At 39.9% G+C, this 20,471-nt stretch overlaps 1 protein-coding gene across 4 annotated transcripts in view; it reads right to left on the bottom strand.

Annotated features, from left to right (window-relative positions):
• Positions 1-20,471, bottom strand: part of grik4 (glutamate receptor, ionotropic, kainate 4) — a 548,585-nt gene that overhangs the window by 8,335 nt on the left and 519,779 nt on the right. For all 4 annotated transcript variants that reach the window (XM_055196455.2, XM_055196452.2, XM_055196453.2 and 1 more), the window contains 4 exons: positions 13,876-13,989; positions 5,222-5,331; positions 3,565-3,738; positions 336-501 (listed from right to left, as the gene is read on the bottom strand). In XM_055196455.2, the coding sequence (XP_055052430.1) occupies positions 336-501; positions 3,565-3,738; positions 5,222-5,331; positions 13,876-13,989 (564 nt within the window). The remainder of the gene's footprint in view (positions 1-335; positions 502-3,564; positions 3,739-5,221; positions 5,332-13,875; positions 13,990-20,471) is intronic.

Raw genomic sequence — 20,471 nt, 5'->3', positions numbered from 1 at the left:
TTGCGGACGCAAGACTGATTGCATTAACCAAGGATCTGGCGGTTCATAAGCTGACAGTTTGACGCGCTGATGTGTTGCGTTATATCGCATATGTCTGCGCCTGCTGGGGGGCCGGGTCAAAAAAATCAACCCCTCCGACGCATTAAAGAGTCTGATTTAGTCTGGTCAGCCCTCTGGAGAGGAGGAGATATCGAAGGGCATTGATATTAAGACAGCAAACAGATAAATCCGACAGCAGGGAAGAGCACTGGTATCATGGTCAATAAACTTGCTGACAGAACATTGATTTGTAAGGGGGTTTGAAACTTCCTCATATCCGTCCTTGGAGAACTCACCTGGAAGAAGGTCATGGTGGAGCCACCGTGCATGGTGCCGTATTCAATGGCGGTCTGGTCGGCCAGATCATCCACAGACTCGATGGGCACCTCCATCCTCTGTACGGTGAGAAAGGCTGCCAGGTTGGCTGTGTACGAAGAGATGATGATCAAGGTGAAGGCCCACCTGGAACGACATGCCAGCTTTAGACACGAGGCACAGAATAGAGAAGCGGCGCTGACCCCGACATCAAAGAGACTTCTGAGCTACTGTGAGCTCTGCATCTGAATGAGAAGTTGAAAGACTTCTCTGAATACGGCACCCATCCTTAATACTCAAAAATAGCTTTCTTCATTTTTCACTGACCTATGCGTGTTTCATCCGATAAGGCCTACATAAATGACAGTACAATAGCGCACCAGAAAAACAAGTCCAAGTGAGTGCAGGGTGTATGACTTTTATCTACTATACACAGCTGAAGACAGTAAGATCAGGGTAGTCAAAATCTGTGGTGTGATAAAGTAGTATAAAAGAAAGTAAAAAGTGTTTTTAGTGCTGTGATTCTTAACTAGTTTAATATTCAGACTCAAATATGTTTAAATAAAGCAAATATTATAGATAACACAGTTTGGTTACAGAAATGCAAGCACAGTACCTGTAGCTTAAAAAGTTTTTTTTAGCATAATTTAAGATTAAGAAACCAAATATATAGCACAGATGATGTCAGGTTTCAAAGTTGGTCTGAAAATAGTGTGACTTTAGTGAGCAATTTTAATATGATGGCTTTGTACCGCGTCATGTTCAGGGGCATGGAAATATCTCGACAATTACAAACCAGTTCGCAAACATCATTAATTCACAAACGTCTCTAAAGTTTATAACAATGACAAACATGTTAAAATATCTCATTTAGATTCCATCAATTGCTTAAGCAAAACTCTTTAAACACTTTAAGCCATGAACCTTACATACTTTTAAAAATGCACCGTTTATTCGATATTGATGAAGCATTGTCACCAATGTAAACATGACAGCTTTTTTCTTCGACCCGATGACTTTGTGCTGTTTCCAGGCAGACCGTTTAAAGGACAAGTTCAGTATTTTACACTTAAAGCCCTGTTTTCAGATTGTTTATGATGAACACGGTTTTGACAGGAATTTGGACATATGATGCTGGCCCGAGAATTTTGGGGTGTTTGTTGTATCAGGCCCCACCTCTACAATGGCTGTATAGGTGCACTGGAACAATCCTTCCTAAAATGCATTAAACTTTCGTTTACAAAGACGTGAAACTCACCGAGTGGTCAGGGGTGTTCACTGATATGCTCTCACACAAATCGCTGCAAAAGATGCTTTCCAACAGGTTTTATCGTAGTTTTGTCCAACTCCATTGCTATAACACTAAAACTAAAACACCTGTTGGAAAGCATCTTTTGCAGCAATTTTTGTGTGAGAGCATTTCAGTGAACACCCCTGACCACTCGGTGAGTTTGACATCTTTGTAAACGAAAGTTTAATGCATTTTAGGAAGAATTATTCCTGTGCACCTATAAACCCATTATAGAGGTGGGAGGTGATACAAGAAACACCCGAAAATTCTCGGGCCAGCATCATATGTCCAAATTTCAGTCAAAGCCGTTCTATTTTATCATAAACAATCTGAATACAGGGCTTTAAGTGTAAAATACCGAACTTGTCCTTTAAGAACACAACACACACGTCTCCCGGAAATCCTGTATAATTGAACCAATAAGAGGACGACCGGGAAACTGCTGAGCTAACGGTCCATGGGCATGACGTCTGAGGCTTAAGGCTATGGTATAGTCTATTTTTACGTGTACGAAGGGTCTGCGTACAGCGTGCGTGACGCAATCAGAAGTGTGTGCGAACATAGCGCTTTGTACGCACCCCGCCGGATTTATTAAACCCTGGGGGCGGGTGTATGCGTCATGATGAAAATGAAAATATTTTTATTTAAGACACTCAAATAAAACTTAATTTTGAAGAAACTATGACAGAAAATGAACACATTCTAGATTATTAATGAATTAAATGTTTTTAACAGATACCTTTATCGAAAATAGCTGTGTGATGAAGTGAAACTAAAGGGTTAATAAACACAAACTGAAGCAGATGTTGTAGAACATCTGGCGAACGATGATAGATAGCGCGAAGATTGTAAAAACTGATTATTTCCCACTATTAATTACATTATCTTAAAGCAGTGTAACTACTGTAGCATGTAAATAATGCACATAAATAACGTGAGTAAGAGCGCTCAACAATTATATCGAATCAACAGGCACGTGCAACCTAGCTAGCCGGTTGCTCAAACAACAAAAATCACCAGCTTACTTACTCTAAATTTGCAAGAACTGAAAAGTGCTGCGGGAAAACCCTGACATTGTACACATTGGTTGCGCATGTGCCTACAGGAGAATGTAGATCCATTAAATTTTGTCGCAATGGGCATGCGTCGAATGTTTGTGTACACGTACGAGTCAAATAAAATAAACTCACATACACATACACACAAAATACAACTTACAACTTACCATAAAGTGACTTTTATCATTTGTCGTATGATAGTGGATCTTAAATTTTTGGTGTGCGTCCCCCTTGTGAAGGGTACATCCCTTCGTGCCCTCCCCCCAAGAAAATTCATGACATAAAACAATCTCAAACGTAAGAATTTAAATTAAACAAAACATGTAAAATTTTACAATGTAGTGCAGTTGGTTAGCCCTTACGAAAATAAACCATGGTTTTATTGTGGTAAAAATGTAGTAACCATGTTTTTTTGTGTAGTGATTAATATTAGCAAAACACTAATCATGGTTTAACTGTGGTTATTTTGTGGTAACCATGGTTTTACTACAGTAACCATGTTTTTTTGGTTTTAACTGTAGTTAAACCATGCTTAATTTTCGTAGTGGAGTAGCCTAGCCTTATTTTTCTGAGGTTTGATTACACTGAATTTATGACGAATTAATGTATTTTTAAAAATAAAACTGGGAAAATAAACATCCCTGGGGACCAACTTACGCTCCCCAATTTGAGAACCACTGTCATATGTTATCTTTGGCCTAAAATTCACAACACATTTTTATTGTGTTTAGAAATATACCAATATTTAATTTAGCATAAGTAAAATTATGAGTAGTTATATGTGTAGTATATTGTTTGTGTTGACCATTTTTGGTTAACGACCCACCAGTTGAAAACCCCCGGTTTAGTTTACGATCTTACCATACTCCACTGACGCAGCGTGTTGACAGGGCTCTTGGTGCAATGGTTGAGCCTTGCTGCATAAACCCTCCCACAGGAAACCAGAAACTGTTACCCAGTGAATACTGGTTAATGAGCAGGCTACAGCGCCCCTTCAGGCAGGGATGAGGATTGTACCACTCGTAGGGTGTTAACCTGTATGCCAGATAAGCATAAAGTAAACATCACATTGCCAGGAACAATTTTTACAGTTAGCAAAGCATTAAGTGAGCTCTAGTTATGACTGACAAGACGCTAATAAAAAGCTTTTTTTATAAATTCTCAACACAATACAGAAACCCTAACACAGATCATGTTTCGATAACAAATCTGCCACAATATGCAATTCATTGAATTGTTTAAAATGATATAAAGGTGCAGTGTGCAATTTCTAAAAGAATCTCTTGACAGAAATGCAAAATAATATTCAAAACTATATTATAGGGGGGGTATAAAGACCTTTCATTATGAAGCGAGGGTCCCCATACATGGAAGTCGCTATTTTGGGATGCCATGTTTTTACAGAAGCCCTTAACGAACACATTTTTTTTACTAAGTTGTCTCCGACGATGACATGTTTGTTCGGTTGCGACTACCGTAGCTTCTCTATGTGTTTCAAAAGCGAGGGGTGAGCAGTGGACTGAGCCGTTGGTTGCAAATCGCAACCTCACCACTACATGCCGCTAAAATTTACACACTGCACCTTTAAGAAATGAATTTGTTTAAAGGGGACATTTCACAAGACTTTTTTAAGATGTCACATCAATCTTTGACATCTCCAGGGTACGTATGTGAAGTTTCAGCTCAAAATCCCATATAGATAATTTATTATAACATGTTAAAATTGCCACTTTGTATGTGTGAGCAAAAATTAGCTTTTTTGGGTGTGCTTTAAAATGCAAATGAGCTGATCTCTGCACTAAATGGCAGTGCCGTGGTTGGATAGTGCAGATTAAGGGGCGGTATTATCCCCTTCTGACATCACAATGGGAGCCAAATATCAATGACGTACTTTTTCACATGCTTGCAGAGAATGGTTTACCAAAACTAAGTTAATGGGTTGTTATTTTAACATTTTCTAGGTTGATACAAGCACTGGGGACCCAATTATAGCACTTAAACATGGAAAAAGTCAGATTTTCATGATTTGTCCCCTTTAAATGTGATGGGACAGCACTGACTATTAAACTAACAAAATGGCCTTGTTTTTATATAGAATGCAGGGAAAATCAATATGAAAATGTGAGTATTTCTTTCAGAAATCAATGCAAAGCTAATATAATATAAAGTTACTATAATATAAAGCATCTAGAAATGCATCCTTGTTGGTCCTATAACAGCATCAATCTGATTTTATGGTTACAGGTTTCGGCCCAAGGCTATTTGATTGTAATGTTGTTTTAGGACCAATAAAGGATGTTGATCCTTTAACAACAACATTCCACCTCAAACAACCCAATCCTTTTTCATGAAAACAAACATGTTTACAGTTATATTTTAGGAGGCCTATGCTGGTCCACATAAACCAGCCAGTACTAATGGCAGTTTTCATGTAAATGCAATTATGTCTGATACGGTATTAGGCTGGTGTTGCTCCTAATAAGATCCTCCAGGTGTCAGTGTGGAGCTGAGTATTTACCTTGCCACCAAAAATAGCACACAGCTGACTGCCAGGTAAGCCAACAACATGAAAAGCCAAACCCCAGGAGAGAACGGATCCAAAAAAGAGAAATACCCCGGTCTTCTTCCCTATAAAAACAAGCACAGAGTCAATGTCAAGGCATCGGAACTGGCATCATTTGGTATCAGTAAATAAAGTCCTAAATTAAAAGGATTTAGGGAGTTAAAAGCTGCTTTGTTTGTAGCTGACATACAAACAAAGTGCTTGATTTTCTGTCTGCTAACTATTTTGGCAAACTCGGGAGATCCGATACCTGCTGGAACAGAACACAGGAGCCGATTCTGTACACAATAGTCAAATCCAATTAGCTCTCCTGGAGGTACATTGACAATCATTGGTCAGCAACAACTTAACAGCCTCTTATCACGGAGGAACTCGGTGTGAAAAGACGAAGGGCAATCTATACACAGTGCCAGCGCCAGCAATGGATACAGTCACAACCCTGAAGCTTTTTACCATGTGACAAAGCAAATATCAAACATCACACATCATTTAAAGCATTATTTGCCTCGGACTACAAAAATGAAGCTTAATAGGGTGCAGAAATGAGTAATTATTTCCCTATCTAGCTCGCAGCAGGCTTGAAAATTCATTAATGTGTGTCTGCAATCATCTCCATATTAGTGCAATTGAACGCCATTGCTGTTGAGCTGGACACAAAAAGCTATAATTACAGTGATCATTTGAAGCAGGCCTGTCTTTGTTATATACTGGCGCACTATGAAATCATGGTGGAAGCAATTCAAATATAACTAATCAATCTTTAGGAAGATTTGGTGCGGCATAAAATAATGGGACAAACTTTATTTGGGACTCATTTGACACATTACACATTTAATTTAGCAGATCTTTATGCATCACTGTGAAGAACCAAGCACATTTATTTTGTCAGGTCAGCATAAAAATAAAAATATAAAAAGGCAAAATAATTCTAAACAGTCAACTTCACCCATGGAATTGGTTGTTGTTAGGATTAGTCAAGCATAGTGATCCATTCCTACTCTAACTTAGTGATGCCGGAGTCAAGGGATTGAGAAAATTGGACCGTGCCTAGAGCCTGTATGTGCGAGATGGAGCGTGTGCGCTAGCAATCGTGTGAGATTTGAGGAGATAATTGTATCGTGACTAGGAGCAAGCGGTACTTGCGGATAGAGCTCACAGGGGGGAACTGTAACTGTGCCGCTGGCTCTCTGCAATCCGCTCGAAACTGACTTGTTTACAGCCCCTCTCTAAATTCAATTTTGAGGTTTACACAAAAGCACAATCAACATTATGTACCGCAGAAACGCGCTGGAACAGCACAGAATGGCAAAAATGACAGCTAATGTGTTGTTAATGCACGTTGGGCACTTTTGCTTGGGAGGTGAACGCAGGTCACACACAGCTTGTTTTGCACGCATAGCACCCTTGGATGCAAAACTTCCCTTGATTATTTAACAAATGAACATTTAGATTTCTCTTCATTTAAAGATAGCGGAGTAGCGGAGGGCAGTTCTTTCTCTACTCGCCTCTGTTATGGTCTCTGTGGTGTTATGTAAGTTCTTGTTTCTGACTTGTTGGCAGGAAATAAAAGTATGAAAAAAAGTTTCTCTCTACAAGACAAGTGCTGCTGCATAAGGCTGTCAAAATAAACTCACAGTGCAGCCGATGCAGAAAGCGGATGGTGACGCCTGCAGTCATATCACCTCCCATTCTGCTACAAACCAGCCATTCACACCAGGACTCCTTGTATGTAGTTAACCAGGTCCTCATTAACATTTGCACTACACATTGAATGAAATTAATGCAGAGCTGTCAGCGCATGTGGAGTTAGGATACAAATCCTAACAAATCTGACAAACATGCTGTGGATTTTCCTGTAGCTTCATTGGTAAAGCGTTGCGTTAACAATGCACAGGTCATGACTTTGTTTCTCAGGGAACACACATAGTGCTAAAATGCATACGTTGAATGCACTGTAAAGGCCGAGGTATAGTAAATTTTTTACGTTTACACAAGGGTCCATGTATAGTGCCCATGACACAATTTCATCATATACTGTACGCACACAGCTGGATTTTTGAAACCATGCGTATATTGTACGTGTTGGTTGCGTATGCGCCTACAGGAGGATGTAATATGTAGACCAGGAGCATCGTGTTGCACACGCATCTGTGTACATGTAAAATAGACTGTAAAAAAAGATGGACGACACAACGTCGCCTCTTTCCATTGTAATAAATTGAAGCCAAAAATGTCCGACCATGGTCGTCGCCATGTTACGTAAAAATGTCAGTTAAGAGTGCGGAAGGAGACGTCCGCAGAGGCGGAGCCGCAGTATCAAACAAAACGCCCGCGTGCCCAATTTAACCACGCCAATCATAACGACACGCCCCGTTTCTATAGCATCAAATTACTCGCTAAAATGAAACTTGTTCACAAAAATGAACACTTGAACATATATCAGCGTGATAACAACTACCTGAAAAAACCAAAACCATCTTTCGGAAAAAAATTTTGGAAGTGAAAATTATTTTTTATTTAGAGCAGAGTCCCATTCGTTTGCATGGCCACCAGGGGGCAATCAAAGAGCCAGCGGCTTCACTTTTCAAGATGTATGAGGCACACCGACACGTACGAGTCAAATACTTACTTTGCAAGGCTGTGTGTTCGACCGCACATGTACAATTTCGCGTACACAAAAAACAGACTATATTCGGGGCTTAAGATGCTTTGGATAAAACATGCAACTGTACGCAACTGTAACCTACCGTACATGCAATATGTAACAGGGATAGTAGATTACTTTGAGTTGACAAATTATGAAAATAAATTACATAGCTGTTCGGCTTTAAACTTCATTTTAAAGAGCAACTATGGTCTGATTTACGATTTTACATTTTCTTTGGTGTGTAAGTGTGTATTAGTACATGTTGAGGATATGCAAAATCTACATAACCCAAACAATGATGAGAGTTATCATCTCCAACGTAAATCTCTTTTCTTGGACTACAACAAACAGACTGATTGTAGGCAACAGTTTACTTCCTGGGATTGGTGATGTAGACAAGACCGACATTATCATAATTCCTCTCGCTTGGACTCACAGCCTGTAAGTTAACTCCTGTTAGCATTGAATTGTGAGCGAATCTTTCAAACATGGTAATGAGCGTCACATTTCCGGCTGATGTCATAGGTATTCAGGCCAATCACAACGTACAGATTAGCTGGCCAATCACAGCGTTTTTCAAATCGATGAGTTTTGTACAAAATCTGTGCGTTTCAGAAAGAGAGTGAACTCTGGAGCTACAAAAATGTACGGTATGCGGAAAATAATGTATTTTTAACCATAAATTGCGCAAACACATTGGATTATACCAAATACACAAAATAACATTGTTTTTAGCAATGAAATAGGTGCCGAAAAGCGATGCGTTTCGCTTACGAAAATAAAATCCCTCTTGGCCATTTCATTTAATGTGTTCCAGTCACTAGAGATGATTCATACCTGGTAAACTTCCGTGACAATTAAGCTCCACTATAGGATGATTGCAAATTGACTGTCCTATTTTTAACCAAAGTAGTGCTGCCTCACGATTAGTCACGACTAATCGTTTGCAGAATAAAAGTTGTTATTTACATAAAATATGTGTGTGTACTGGGTAAAAAAATTATGTATATATAAATACACACAAATACATGTATAATTTTAAGAAAAAAATATATGTATTTAATAAATATTTATATTTATATAAAATAAAAAATTATATGTAAATATAAATATGTATATACACATGCAAATGTTTCTTAATTATATACATGCTCGTGTGTGTGTGTATTTATAAATAATTAATATACACAGTACACACACATATATTATGTAAACAAAAACTTTTATTCTGCAAATGATTAGTCGCGACTAATCGTGAGGCAGCACTAAACCAAAGCATCTTCAAGCTATACATTTTATTAGTATGCGCTTGTTCCCTGGGATCGAAACTGCACGCTTTCAAGTTGCGAACGTGATGCTCAATCGATTTGGCTTCAGGAACACATCCATGTTTTTGTAAAGGGTGATTTTGTATTGCACGCATGGGATCAACAGGTCTGTGTCATGTGTTTGAAGGCTGTATTATACAAAAGCTCAGTGGTTAGTTGAGGGAGTTCAAAGCCACAGAGGGGAAGAAGACTCTTTAACAGACCCTGACACATTGAAAAACGTGTGGCCACTGGGAACACGGTCTTGTCACAGCTGGACAGGCACAGTGAAGAAATGTACCCAGAGTGAGAAGACTGTTTTATGTAGAAAGGGGCAGATGTTTTTTGTCTTTCTCCATACATACTGATATCTTTCATCTCATTATACACACATACACACACTCCTGCTCTAGGCCAGCTGGGGATTTACAACTGCTCTCTGTACAATCTAATGAACTCATTGTACTAATGAGTTATTTCATCTTCAACCACACCCAGCTTCTTCACTTCTATGCATGCAGTACACAAGAGGCTCACAGGCCATTTTTTAATGTCTACAGACAATTTTAGATTCTTAACTGGGAATTTGTTGTCAAAAAGTTATGTGGAAAATAAATGTAATTGCCTTAAATATATATATATATATATATATATATATATATATATATATATATATATATATATATATATATATATATATATATATATATATATATATATATATATATATATATATATATATATATATATATATATATATAAGAGCTGTTACAATAACAGATTGTCACTAAATGGTTAATCCACAGTAGCGATATTATTGCAATATCTACTGCAATGTTTTCAAAATGAAATAAATAATGCTATCAGCCAAATTTATCTTTAGTATTGTTTTTTTTAGGTCAATGAATTATACTCAAAATACAAGTGTATAGGGGAGTTATATTTACACTTTCAGAATGAAAGGTACAAGAATATATAAACGTTGCCATTAGTATGGTACCTTTTTAGAAAGTACACTTTTGTACCTAAAAGGTGCGTATTGGTACCTAAAAGGTGCATATTTGTACCTTAAAGGTAGACATTGGTACCTTAAAGCAGTGCGGCCGGTGACTTCTTTTTTTGAGGGCGCACCATGCGAAGTACGTCACAACATGTATGTAGCCAGTCATGTGTGTGGTTCGTAATTTCAAAATGTGTGTTCGGCGCTTCGAGTGAACCTGTGTGCATCACGTGTAGTGTCAAAATAAGTTCCTGCTGCAGATGCATCTAAAGGGTTTATGATAAGAGAAATACTCGCGTTCGCCAGATACTTGTATAATCTCATGCGTAATCATACGTACGTTTATTGTTAAGGGAGTGTCTTGCGTGTATTTTGTGAACGTGAGCATCTCTTTTATCATAAACGGTTTTGACGCGTGTGCAGCAGGCACTTATATTGACAAAACATGTAATGCACATGGTTCACATGATGCAACAAACACATATTTTGAAAACACAAGCAACACATTACACTCTGAACACATATTTTGAATTTGCGCCCCTCGGAAGAGCAGTCACCAGCCGCCACTGCATTAAAGGTACATACATATTAGGATCTTTTTAACTCTTTCCCCGCCATTGACGAGTTAGCTTCCCTGCCGGAGTATAGACAGTTTCATCGGACGCACGTGATACACGTCTGGATCCGAACCTTACTTCCGGTTTGTTTTTTTAACGGTCTGACTATTTGCTAAATTGATCTTTTAAACAAATGCCTTGTTGAAAATAACAAATGTTTTGGTTTCCTAGGCAATGTGTTGTTTTTTTGCTTGTTATATAAATAAACTACGTTTAAAGTACTTTGTTGTTATTTATTCTTAGCGGAGTTTACCGGAAGTTTACGTGCAGACCGCGACAGCCTCTTGTTTATGTTGTTACTGCTGAAACGGTCTATAATGATGAGTATTTCTGGCAATCCGTAATACTGCTATTATCTTCTTCCACAACTTATAAAACCTGGAAGTATCGCCCTAGAGCAAACAGCTGTATGTCCGTGTATGTTTTCACGATCGCTCTAAATCTGATCTCTATTAAAAGTCCTTCACAAAAATGCAATTATCTCAAAATTTGATGTTTTTGAAGAAACCTACACATATTTGAGAGGTTATAAAAAGAGAAATAATCAAGGAAGGGTGAAATGTTTTATTTTGTTTAAAAGCAGTCTGTTCTTTCATTTGATATATTGTTTGTTTATATACTTAAAAAAGAAAATTTTCTGGAAGGCATTAAACTTTTGTCAAAATCATGAAAAATGCTGGCGCTGTCTGGCAACTTTAAAAAAAAGCTGGTGGGGAAAGAGTTAAAAGGTACCGTACATCCCATTGACAACTTTTGTACCTTTTTGTAGTGTAGTATTTGATAATCATGAGTTTTGATATCAGGGTTATTGGCAATACAGGTAAACTATATTGCCAAAAGTTTTGGAACGTCAAAGCAAGGTCCATAAAGACATGGATGAGTGAGTTTGGTGTGGAGTCATGACCTCAACCCAATAGAACATTTTTGGGAAGAATTAGAGTGGAGACTATGAGCGAGGCCTTGTTGTTTAACATCAGTGGCTGACCTTACAAATGTGCTTTCAGAAGAATGGTCAAAAATTCCTATCAACACACTCCTAAACCTTGTATAAAGTCTTACAAAAAGAGTTGAAGCTGTTATATATGCAAAGGGTAGGCCAACTCCATATTAAACCCTGTGGATTAAGAATGGGATGTCATTCAGGTCCATGTGCATATAAAGGCAAGGGTCCCAAAACTTTTGGCAATATAGTGTATAGTGTCACCCCTCGAAACCCAAAATATAAAAAAATAACACCTGGAGACTCCAAAAACCCACATGTTCTGTTGACACTCCACACAATATGAAGACATGCTGTAATTTTCCTATTGCAAAACATTATTCCATTATTGAAATTGTTGAAATGACACATTGCCTGCCAAGATTTATTTCAATTCTACAGTTTAAACTGGCATTTCATTTAAATAAACACACAAATGGGTCAATTATGCCCCGGCTGACTTGAAGAAGCAATGATCAGAACAAAATTTTCAATCAAACTCAATACACAAACAAACCAAAGTGACGCTCTCTATAAAAATACACAGCGCTCGACTGCCACCAACGTGACCAATTACGTGGCCAGATGTAGATCTCACTGTACTTTCAACATGTGATTAAAACAAGGCTGAAGGCCACATTTGATTCCATTTACTATTGTTATCGATCAAGCGAAGGATTTCATTTAAAGTCTGAAATAAGCTACGGGGGTCCTTGTAGAAATCAAAGCCTTCTAGATCAATAGCGAGAGGATTAAATCTAAACAAGCCCACGCAGAGGCATTCAAATATTGAGAGCGTCATAAGTGTGGGTTCGGGATAAAAGAAGAGATGAGAAAGGGCAGTCCGGGGACACAGAACAGCAGAATGAGCCAGAGCTCAACGCTTTCAAACAGGTGAACAGCTCCATACTGTATAACAGGCTTTGTACAACATCAGATTTACTAGTATGAACTCTTTTTACCACTTCTCCTGCTGTTTTACCACTGCCCTTTGTTCTTATTTGACGGTCACAACGGGGTTAAAGGTAATTTATGCACCACTATTGGTTGAAGATGTGTTGTGCTAATACAGGCTAGTCTCGTATTCTTATTATGAGATTAGAAGCATAAAAGTTTGATTTCAATTTTTGACCTTACTCAGCCAATATTAAAGATATCAAGGTTTTATATTTTCACAGAATGTTCTTTATATTACATAAGATGATGTAGACTGGGTCACATATTATCACCACCATCATCATCGTAATTCTCGGTATAATAGTTATAGTCACCCACTATTATAATCATCACCACCATCATCATGATCATCAGTTGTAATAATCAATATAATCACCACCACTATTATCATAATCATCATCACATGTCATCTGATAAAGAAAAGTATGCAGATAGTGATTTCATTGTGTGTAAATAAGCACACCTTGGTGTCAGCTGCAGTAGGTCACTGTGTAAGAATGCAAACGAGCACCAGCTTGCATGCAAAAAGAAGTTCATTCTTAGTTAACGGCACACCTGGTGCTATTGATTTCCTCAATTGTTTTCAACCGACAAAGACGTACACAGAAACAACTATTAGCAGCATGAGCCGAGCAGGGCACTAGCGGTGTGTTTGTGCGCGCTTGAGTGTGTGTGTAAATGCCCTACTGGGACGCCACATTAATGTTTGCGCACACTGCACCAAACAGCTTCATCCGGCACTTAGCCAACAGAGAGATCAGCATGTCACCTTGAGTTTGGGGAGGGGCTTTGATTAATGGTGCACAGGCCTTTAAAAATAAAAGAACTATTGGATTTTCACTGTTGCTGTGCGCGAGCGCTTGGGGTGTTATTGGTGCGAATTAGATATAAGTCACAATAAGGAGAAGTTGAAATTGGGCCGCATTTATCAGCTTTTCACATCATGGCGCACCATCTGCCACGGCTGTGGTAACGCGCAGTGCTCCCTGCCCCGAACTACTTCTCTATTTATTTCTCTTTGCCTCGGATGTTACAGGCTGCTAATGTCGTTGAGCTGGAGGATCTGTGATCGAGCAGGTGTGGGAGGAGTCAAGTTTCTTCCTATGTGCACGCGGTACATGATGCTGATCCCCAGAGTCATGAAAGGTTTGGAGAAATCGATGACCTTCTCCCTCTCAGCTGTGATGGTCAGGGCGGCCACAGCCAGGTCAGCCTTCTAAAACACATGCAAAATAAAGATGTTAGTGCGCTTGTTAAATACAAAATGATGCTTTTGAAATAAGTCATTTAAAATATATAGAAATTACAATACAAAATATGCATAAAAGTAGCAAATGCAAAAAATTGGGCCATCTTCCTTATAATAAAAATACATTTTTGACTTAAATACCCAAATCCTTTTTGGGGTCCCTGGGTTTAAAAATGGAGATGGGTAATTTATCTGACCCTGCCTGTGAAAACGTGGCAGTTTGGGAACCTTACATAATAAAAGAACATTCTGTGAAAATATAACCTTTATAACTTTAAGACCGACTGCATAAGGCCATGTCAAAGACTGAAATTAAAGTGAAATCAATGACTGAAATCAAACTAAATTAAATTAAATAATGAAACTTGCATCTGCATCTTTGCACCTGGATGGCCAAAGTGCCCTTTTGTCAAGGCATTCCTTTTAATTAAATGCCCTTTTGTGAAAGCCTGCCCAATCTAACTCTTATTAAAAGTAATGATATAGCAGTAAATAAAACGAGTCACATGATGACCCATTGACCTTTCACCGGACAATCATATCGGGGCGATCCCTTGCTTACACAGCGCGAGCACCCTCACACGCTCTTTTACTACTGCACAGTGCACAGAGTACAGGGAGGATACGGTCTAAAAATTACTGGGTTATTTTTGAAAGGTCCTATGCTCGTGTGTGTGTGTTTGCCTGACGAAGGTCTCTGACCGAAACGTTGCTGTTTTTAAACTTTTTGAAATGAAATAACAGTGTGCAGATCTTTTTTCTACTTTTTGATTCATCCTTTGATCTTGCACCTGGTCAAGACTTTTTTTGGATGTGTGTATTTTGATCTTTCTTCATGGGCTATTTTTGACCCATAATTGGTAAATATTGAACAGAACACATGCTAGGTTAAAATGACCCCTTGGTGGGTCCAATATTTACCCAACATGGCTTAAAACAAACTCAACCTTTTTTAGAGTGTACCCTCAAGTCGGCATTGCGACATTAACCAAAGTGATACGCTTGTTTCTAATTATTATTTTACAAGAACAACGGAAAGAGAGCATGCACAGCTTTTATGATTTGTTGAAATTAGGGCTGTCACGATTCTCCAAATCCTCGATTCGATTGCATTTTCAAGGTCACGGTTCGATTCTCGATTTTTTTTTTTTGAAAGACAAAAAATGATATGCCATTTATTAAGAAGTTTTATTATTATTATAGTTTCACATTAACATGCACATTGCGTGCTTTTCCTTGCATGGGGGTTTGTGGGCTTCACTTTACGCAAGAGAGCTTGTAGAGAGGATTCCTTCTTGCACGCACATGAACTTAATGCACGCGTCTTGGCAGCTGCGCTTCTCTCTGTCTCACGTGTACGCGCTCTCGCATCTGTCCAAAGTCTAAACATACTAAAGTAGTAATCCTTACACATTTTATTCAGTTTTATGCGTTTCATGTGAGCTGAGGCAAACTGTACCTTTTGTTTAAAATATAACCCGCTGCATCTTGGCGGCTCTCTTGCGCACGTGCAGAGAGCTGGACTCTGTCCGAAGTCAGATCACTAATTTAAAATCGAAATCGTGACACCCTTAGTTGAAATAAACCGTATTTCCGGGAGACACGAGTGTCACAATTATTTTCAATCTCCCAGGAAAGAAAGCTCTGACGTTCGATCGAGGAAAAGAAGTCGTTTTGCGTGGGTAAGAATGAGCAGTTATCATGATCAGCTAAACATTGCATTCTCAAAAATACGCGGCATAGACTCTGTAAAAGACATTCAGGAGTTTAGCTTGAGGCAAGTAGTGGAGTCAAAAAGAGATATGTTGACCTGTGTGTCATCGGGATTTGGGAAGAGTATTATTTTATAAGTCTGGCTGACCCTTTTCGTGGAGAGATACTGTGCTTCAAACAGATGTTTACCAGGAGCGTCTCATTGGTGTGGCTGTTGATGAAGTGCACACCGTTGTTCTATGGTGAGTAATGTTGTTTATTTAGATGCTATTCGGTTGCGGCTGGTTATTTCAATCACTGACTTGTTGCCTGCCGGTCTGTTGTTGTAGGGACATTTCCATGCTCAGAAACGGGATGCTAAACGAAACAAACTTTGATTGTTTTTTTGACATGTGGGTCAAATGGCCTCATGGGCGGGCATTGGCCAAAAAAAGCTGCCATGAATGCGTGACTACAAAGATGCATACTGTAGAAACACACACACACAATTCTGCCTATATAGATTTTTCTCTCTCACTCCATTTGCAAGGAAGAAAGAAAAATATTAGACTTAAAATGGTCTTTTATATTCCCGTCTTTTCTATTTGCAACCAAATTGATATGTGTGTCCGCAAGGAATGTTTATACTTTGAGCACCTGCCCCTCCAAGGGTCTCTGCATGGCCCTGCTTATGAGACAGAGTCACATATTATACAGACAAAACAACCAAAATACAGATTTTACAATCCAGCTGAAATTAGCCAAAACCATCCTCAAGCAACGTTCACACCAGCCGTGGTAGAGGCATCAAGCGTGAGTGATTTCAATGTTAAGTCAAAGTTGAGACGCGTTTATGTGCGTCTGGAGGTCTAGCAGCACGAATGAGGCGTTTAGCACAGCAACGCTTAATCCGCCTCATTTGCACTTCTAGTTTGCACGAATTATGCGAATTGAGCGTTGCTGCAGGAAAGGCGCGAGTTGAAAAATATGAACTTTTGCAGAAAATCGTGCCACATTAACCAATAGGGAGCTTGCTCTAGTAGTGACGTGATTACAGGAAGCGAGTCGCAGAAGCCCCTTCCATGATGCGCATTTCCGCGTGAATGTCTCGAATGAATAGAATTTCAGGTGCGGCTTTCATGTGCGAATAAAGCGAGTAAACTCAAAATGTTTAAATGTCCAACTATGTGCGAATAGCGCGTTTTTGCCGCCTCTACTGCATTTGGTGTGAATCCAGCATAAGACGGGTTTAACTCTTACTTTGAGTTCATTTGTGCATAAAGGCCGCATGTGAAATTCTAGTCATCGAGACATTCACACGGAAATTCGCGTCATGGGAGGGGCTTCTGGGACTCCACTTGCTTTCCGTAATCATGTCCCTACCAGAGCAAGCTCCTGATTGGTTAACGCAGCACGATTTTCCGGCAAAGTTCAGATTTTTCAACTTGCGCATTTCCCGCGGCAACGCTCAATTTGCGTCATGAACTAAACGCACGATTGAGGTGGAATTGTGTCTACCGCGCCGTGTTAAACGCCTCATTCACGCCGCGAGACCCCCAGATGCACAAAACGTGTCTTTACATTGACTTAACATCACTCGCGCTTGATGTATCTGCTGTGGCTGGTGCGAACGCAGCATAATAAACCAGTTCGAATAACAGCTTGTGTACCCAGTAGTCCATCTAAGCTCAACGTGGTTATATCAAGTAGACTACCTGGGAGGGCCAACAAAAAAGCTACCATGTCAAAAACTAGTATCATTTTTTATAAAGCTAAAAACAGCTAGTTGCAATGTGGCAACTATTTATGCTTGTTTAAGACAGAACATGACCACAGTGGGTGAGAATAGAAAAGAGAAGAGTGTCATGACCAATCACTTGACACATCATCTGGTGCTGCCAGGCATGGTGTTATGGCCAGATACCTCTAATCAAACAACACTGAAAAATGCATCTGCGAGAGATTTTACGCTCCCGTGGGACACACACTTACCCTGTGCTGCTTTCTGTCTACTCCAGGAGGAATGATGGGATATTGGAGTTCTGCTGTGAATGAGACAATGTCAGACAACAAAAACTGGGTTCGAACCGGTCGTTTTCCCCATACGGCTGGGCCCTCAAAAGCACCAAGAAAAACTAAATGGTTGTCAACTCTGAGAGTCGAATTATGGATGTGTTTCGAAATCCAAAAAGTGAGAAATGTATTAGTTGTTTGTGGGAAGCCAACGAGATAATGAGCGAGAAGATTAGCAGGGTGAGAAAACAATGACGCTAGCATACTTCATAGACCTGCTCTTCTTTAATGATGAGGCACTTCACACACACCTGATTAAACAGACAGTTAAGCTGTTAAACTGTCATATACTTCAGCTTCACCATAGCCAAACCGTCTGTGGTGCTAAAAGAAGAGCTCCCCGGCACGAGTCTCTGCTCCTCGAAGATTCATTCACAATAACAGCCTGCAGATGCTCAAATAGTCAAGTGCTCTCCATAGTTCAGCTCTGGCCCAAAGCTCTTTTCAAACTCCCGTACACCTCACTTCACGACAAAACATAATGGTGACAAGCCAACGAGGAAATTACACAGTCTCTCCTGATCTGAAATCTCTCAAACAGATGTCGTTCATAACAGAAACAAGGACAATAAAAGCCACTGGAACATCAGACGCCCGCATCACATATTAATATTGATAACTGGACCGCAGAGAGATTTCGAGAAAGGGAAATGATGAGACGCCGATGCTAAATAATAAATAATGCAGCATGATATTCTTTCTTCACCCTTCTCCCTTAGCTTTGATTCAACTCAATCAAAAAGTGATGCCCCCAAAAATGAGAAAGAGAGGGAGAAGGCAATGTCAACTCTATCACTATTGAATAATACATTGACTTAAGTTCTCCGTGCGGTATTTCATATTCCCTCTGAGGCTTTATTCCTTATCTGATGCTATTGAAAACACTGAATACTCTGTGGAAGGCTGGGATGCTGTCTTTATGTACTATTGCATTAAGCATGACCAAGACCAACCCTATATGGAGCGGACAGCCCAATATTTCAGTGCACATATCTTTTTGGAGGTTATTATATTTGGAGGTTATTATAAATTATTTTATTCTATCTATATATCCACCTACCTACCTATATGTATGTGTTTTATATATCACATCACATTATGAAACTGAAGACACCATCATGTTTTTTCAGCACTTATGAAAATTTATCCTAGCCTTTTCAGGGACAACGTGCAAATGGTCAAATGTTTATTTAGGCATTGTAAGAGAAGCATGCTTTTTAATACTGTATACAAAATATGACAAACTATGTTAAAAATATAACTTATCCGCATATAGGTTTTGGTTCATTGTCACTGTCACCTTTGGCTTGCTCACTAATAAATTTGGTTTGGGGTTAGGGTTTTACACTTCGCAAATCTCTAAATATTAAGATCTGAGTACATTATAGTCACTTTACTATTTTTCCTTATACTCATTAATGCTAAATGTACATTTTATGTATATTTTACGAGTTCGCCTCACTGACAATAAAGTGGGACTGCTAATATGCGTGAGTGGCGTGCTGTCCCGGGGCGAAGGTTCCGAGCTCGGGAAATACCCCCCGAGTTCGGAATGTTCGTCCCTTGACCGGGGAAGGAGCCCGGGGCCTGGGGCGTGCCCTGACCCGGGTTATCCCCGGTGCTGAGCTAAATGTACGTAGTGAGGCGAAGGGGTGGAGGTGGGTTTGCAATAATTTCCCAGAGAATTGAGGGTAAGGACTCTATGATTATTTATAGAGCTGGTACTAAGTTGTTGTGTTGAGTAGTGATTGATAACCAGCCATGTTCATTGCTTAATCATCGAGAGCCAGCCGTGTTCATTGATTAGTGATTGAGAGCCAGCCCAGTTCATTGATTAGTGATTAAGAGCCAGCCATGTTCATTGATTAATGATTGAAAGCCAGCCGAGTTCATTGACTGATCAGCTCCTCCCAAACCTTGTTTATATAAAACATCATTTTACGAGTTCGCCTCACTGACAATAAAGTGGGACTGCTAATATGCGTGAGTGGCGTGCTGTCCCGGGGCGAAGGTTCCGAGCTCGGGAAATACCCCCCGAGTTCGGAATGTTCGTCCCTTGACCGGGGAAGGAGCCCGGGGCCTGGGGCGTGCCCTGACCCGGGTTATCCCCAAAAAGAGCAGGTGGTGCAGGACAGCCGCCTGAACAACAATTCCCCAAAGAAGGCTGGCTTGAGAAGGCGAGGTGCTGGCCCTCATTGGGGAAAATGCTGAAGTAGAGGGTAGAATTGAAAAAGGCAGCTCTGGAGAGCGGGCACTGTTGAGAAGTGCTGTGAAGAGGTTGAGAAGGATAGTATGAGGTGGGGCAGAGGACTGGACCCAAAGGCTGTAGTTTGAAGAATATAGGGGGCTCCGGGGGAGCAAAATCTGCTTCTGCCAATATGTAGGGAAGGGAGAAAATTGTACTCTGAAGAAGAGCGGGGAGTTTTTAAAGGTAATAGGTGAGGTAGTGCTGTAAGGAGCAAGGTAGGACTCCAAGGGAGCGAAGGAAGCAGTTGTGCCGTGAGATGGGGCTGTGCTCTAGAGGAGCCAGACATGAGGTAGTTGGGGAAGAAGAAAACTCCAGAGGGAGCAGTACTGCTTAGGCAGCGATAGATGCATAGATTCTGCTGGGCAGAAAATGTGAAGGAAGCACTGGCCCCTGCGGGGGCGGTCGCGCTGCGATACGGGCTTCAAGGTTGAAATAA

This window comes from Misgurnus anguillicaudatus, chromosome 24 (assembly GCF_027580225.2).
Source record: "Misgurnus anguillicaudatus chromosome 24, ASM2758022v2, whole genome shotgun sequence".
Classification (NCBI taxonomy): Eukaryota; Metazoa; Chordata; class Actinopteri; order Cypriniformes; family Cobitidae; genus Misgurnus; species Misgurnus anguillicaudatus.
This window is presented reverse-complemented; position numbering and strand designations above follow the sequence as displayed.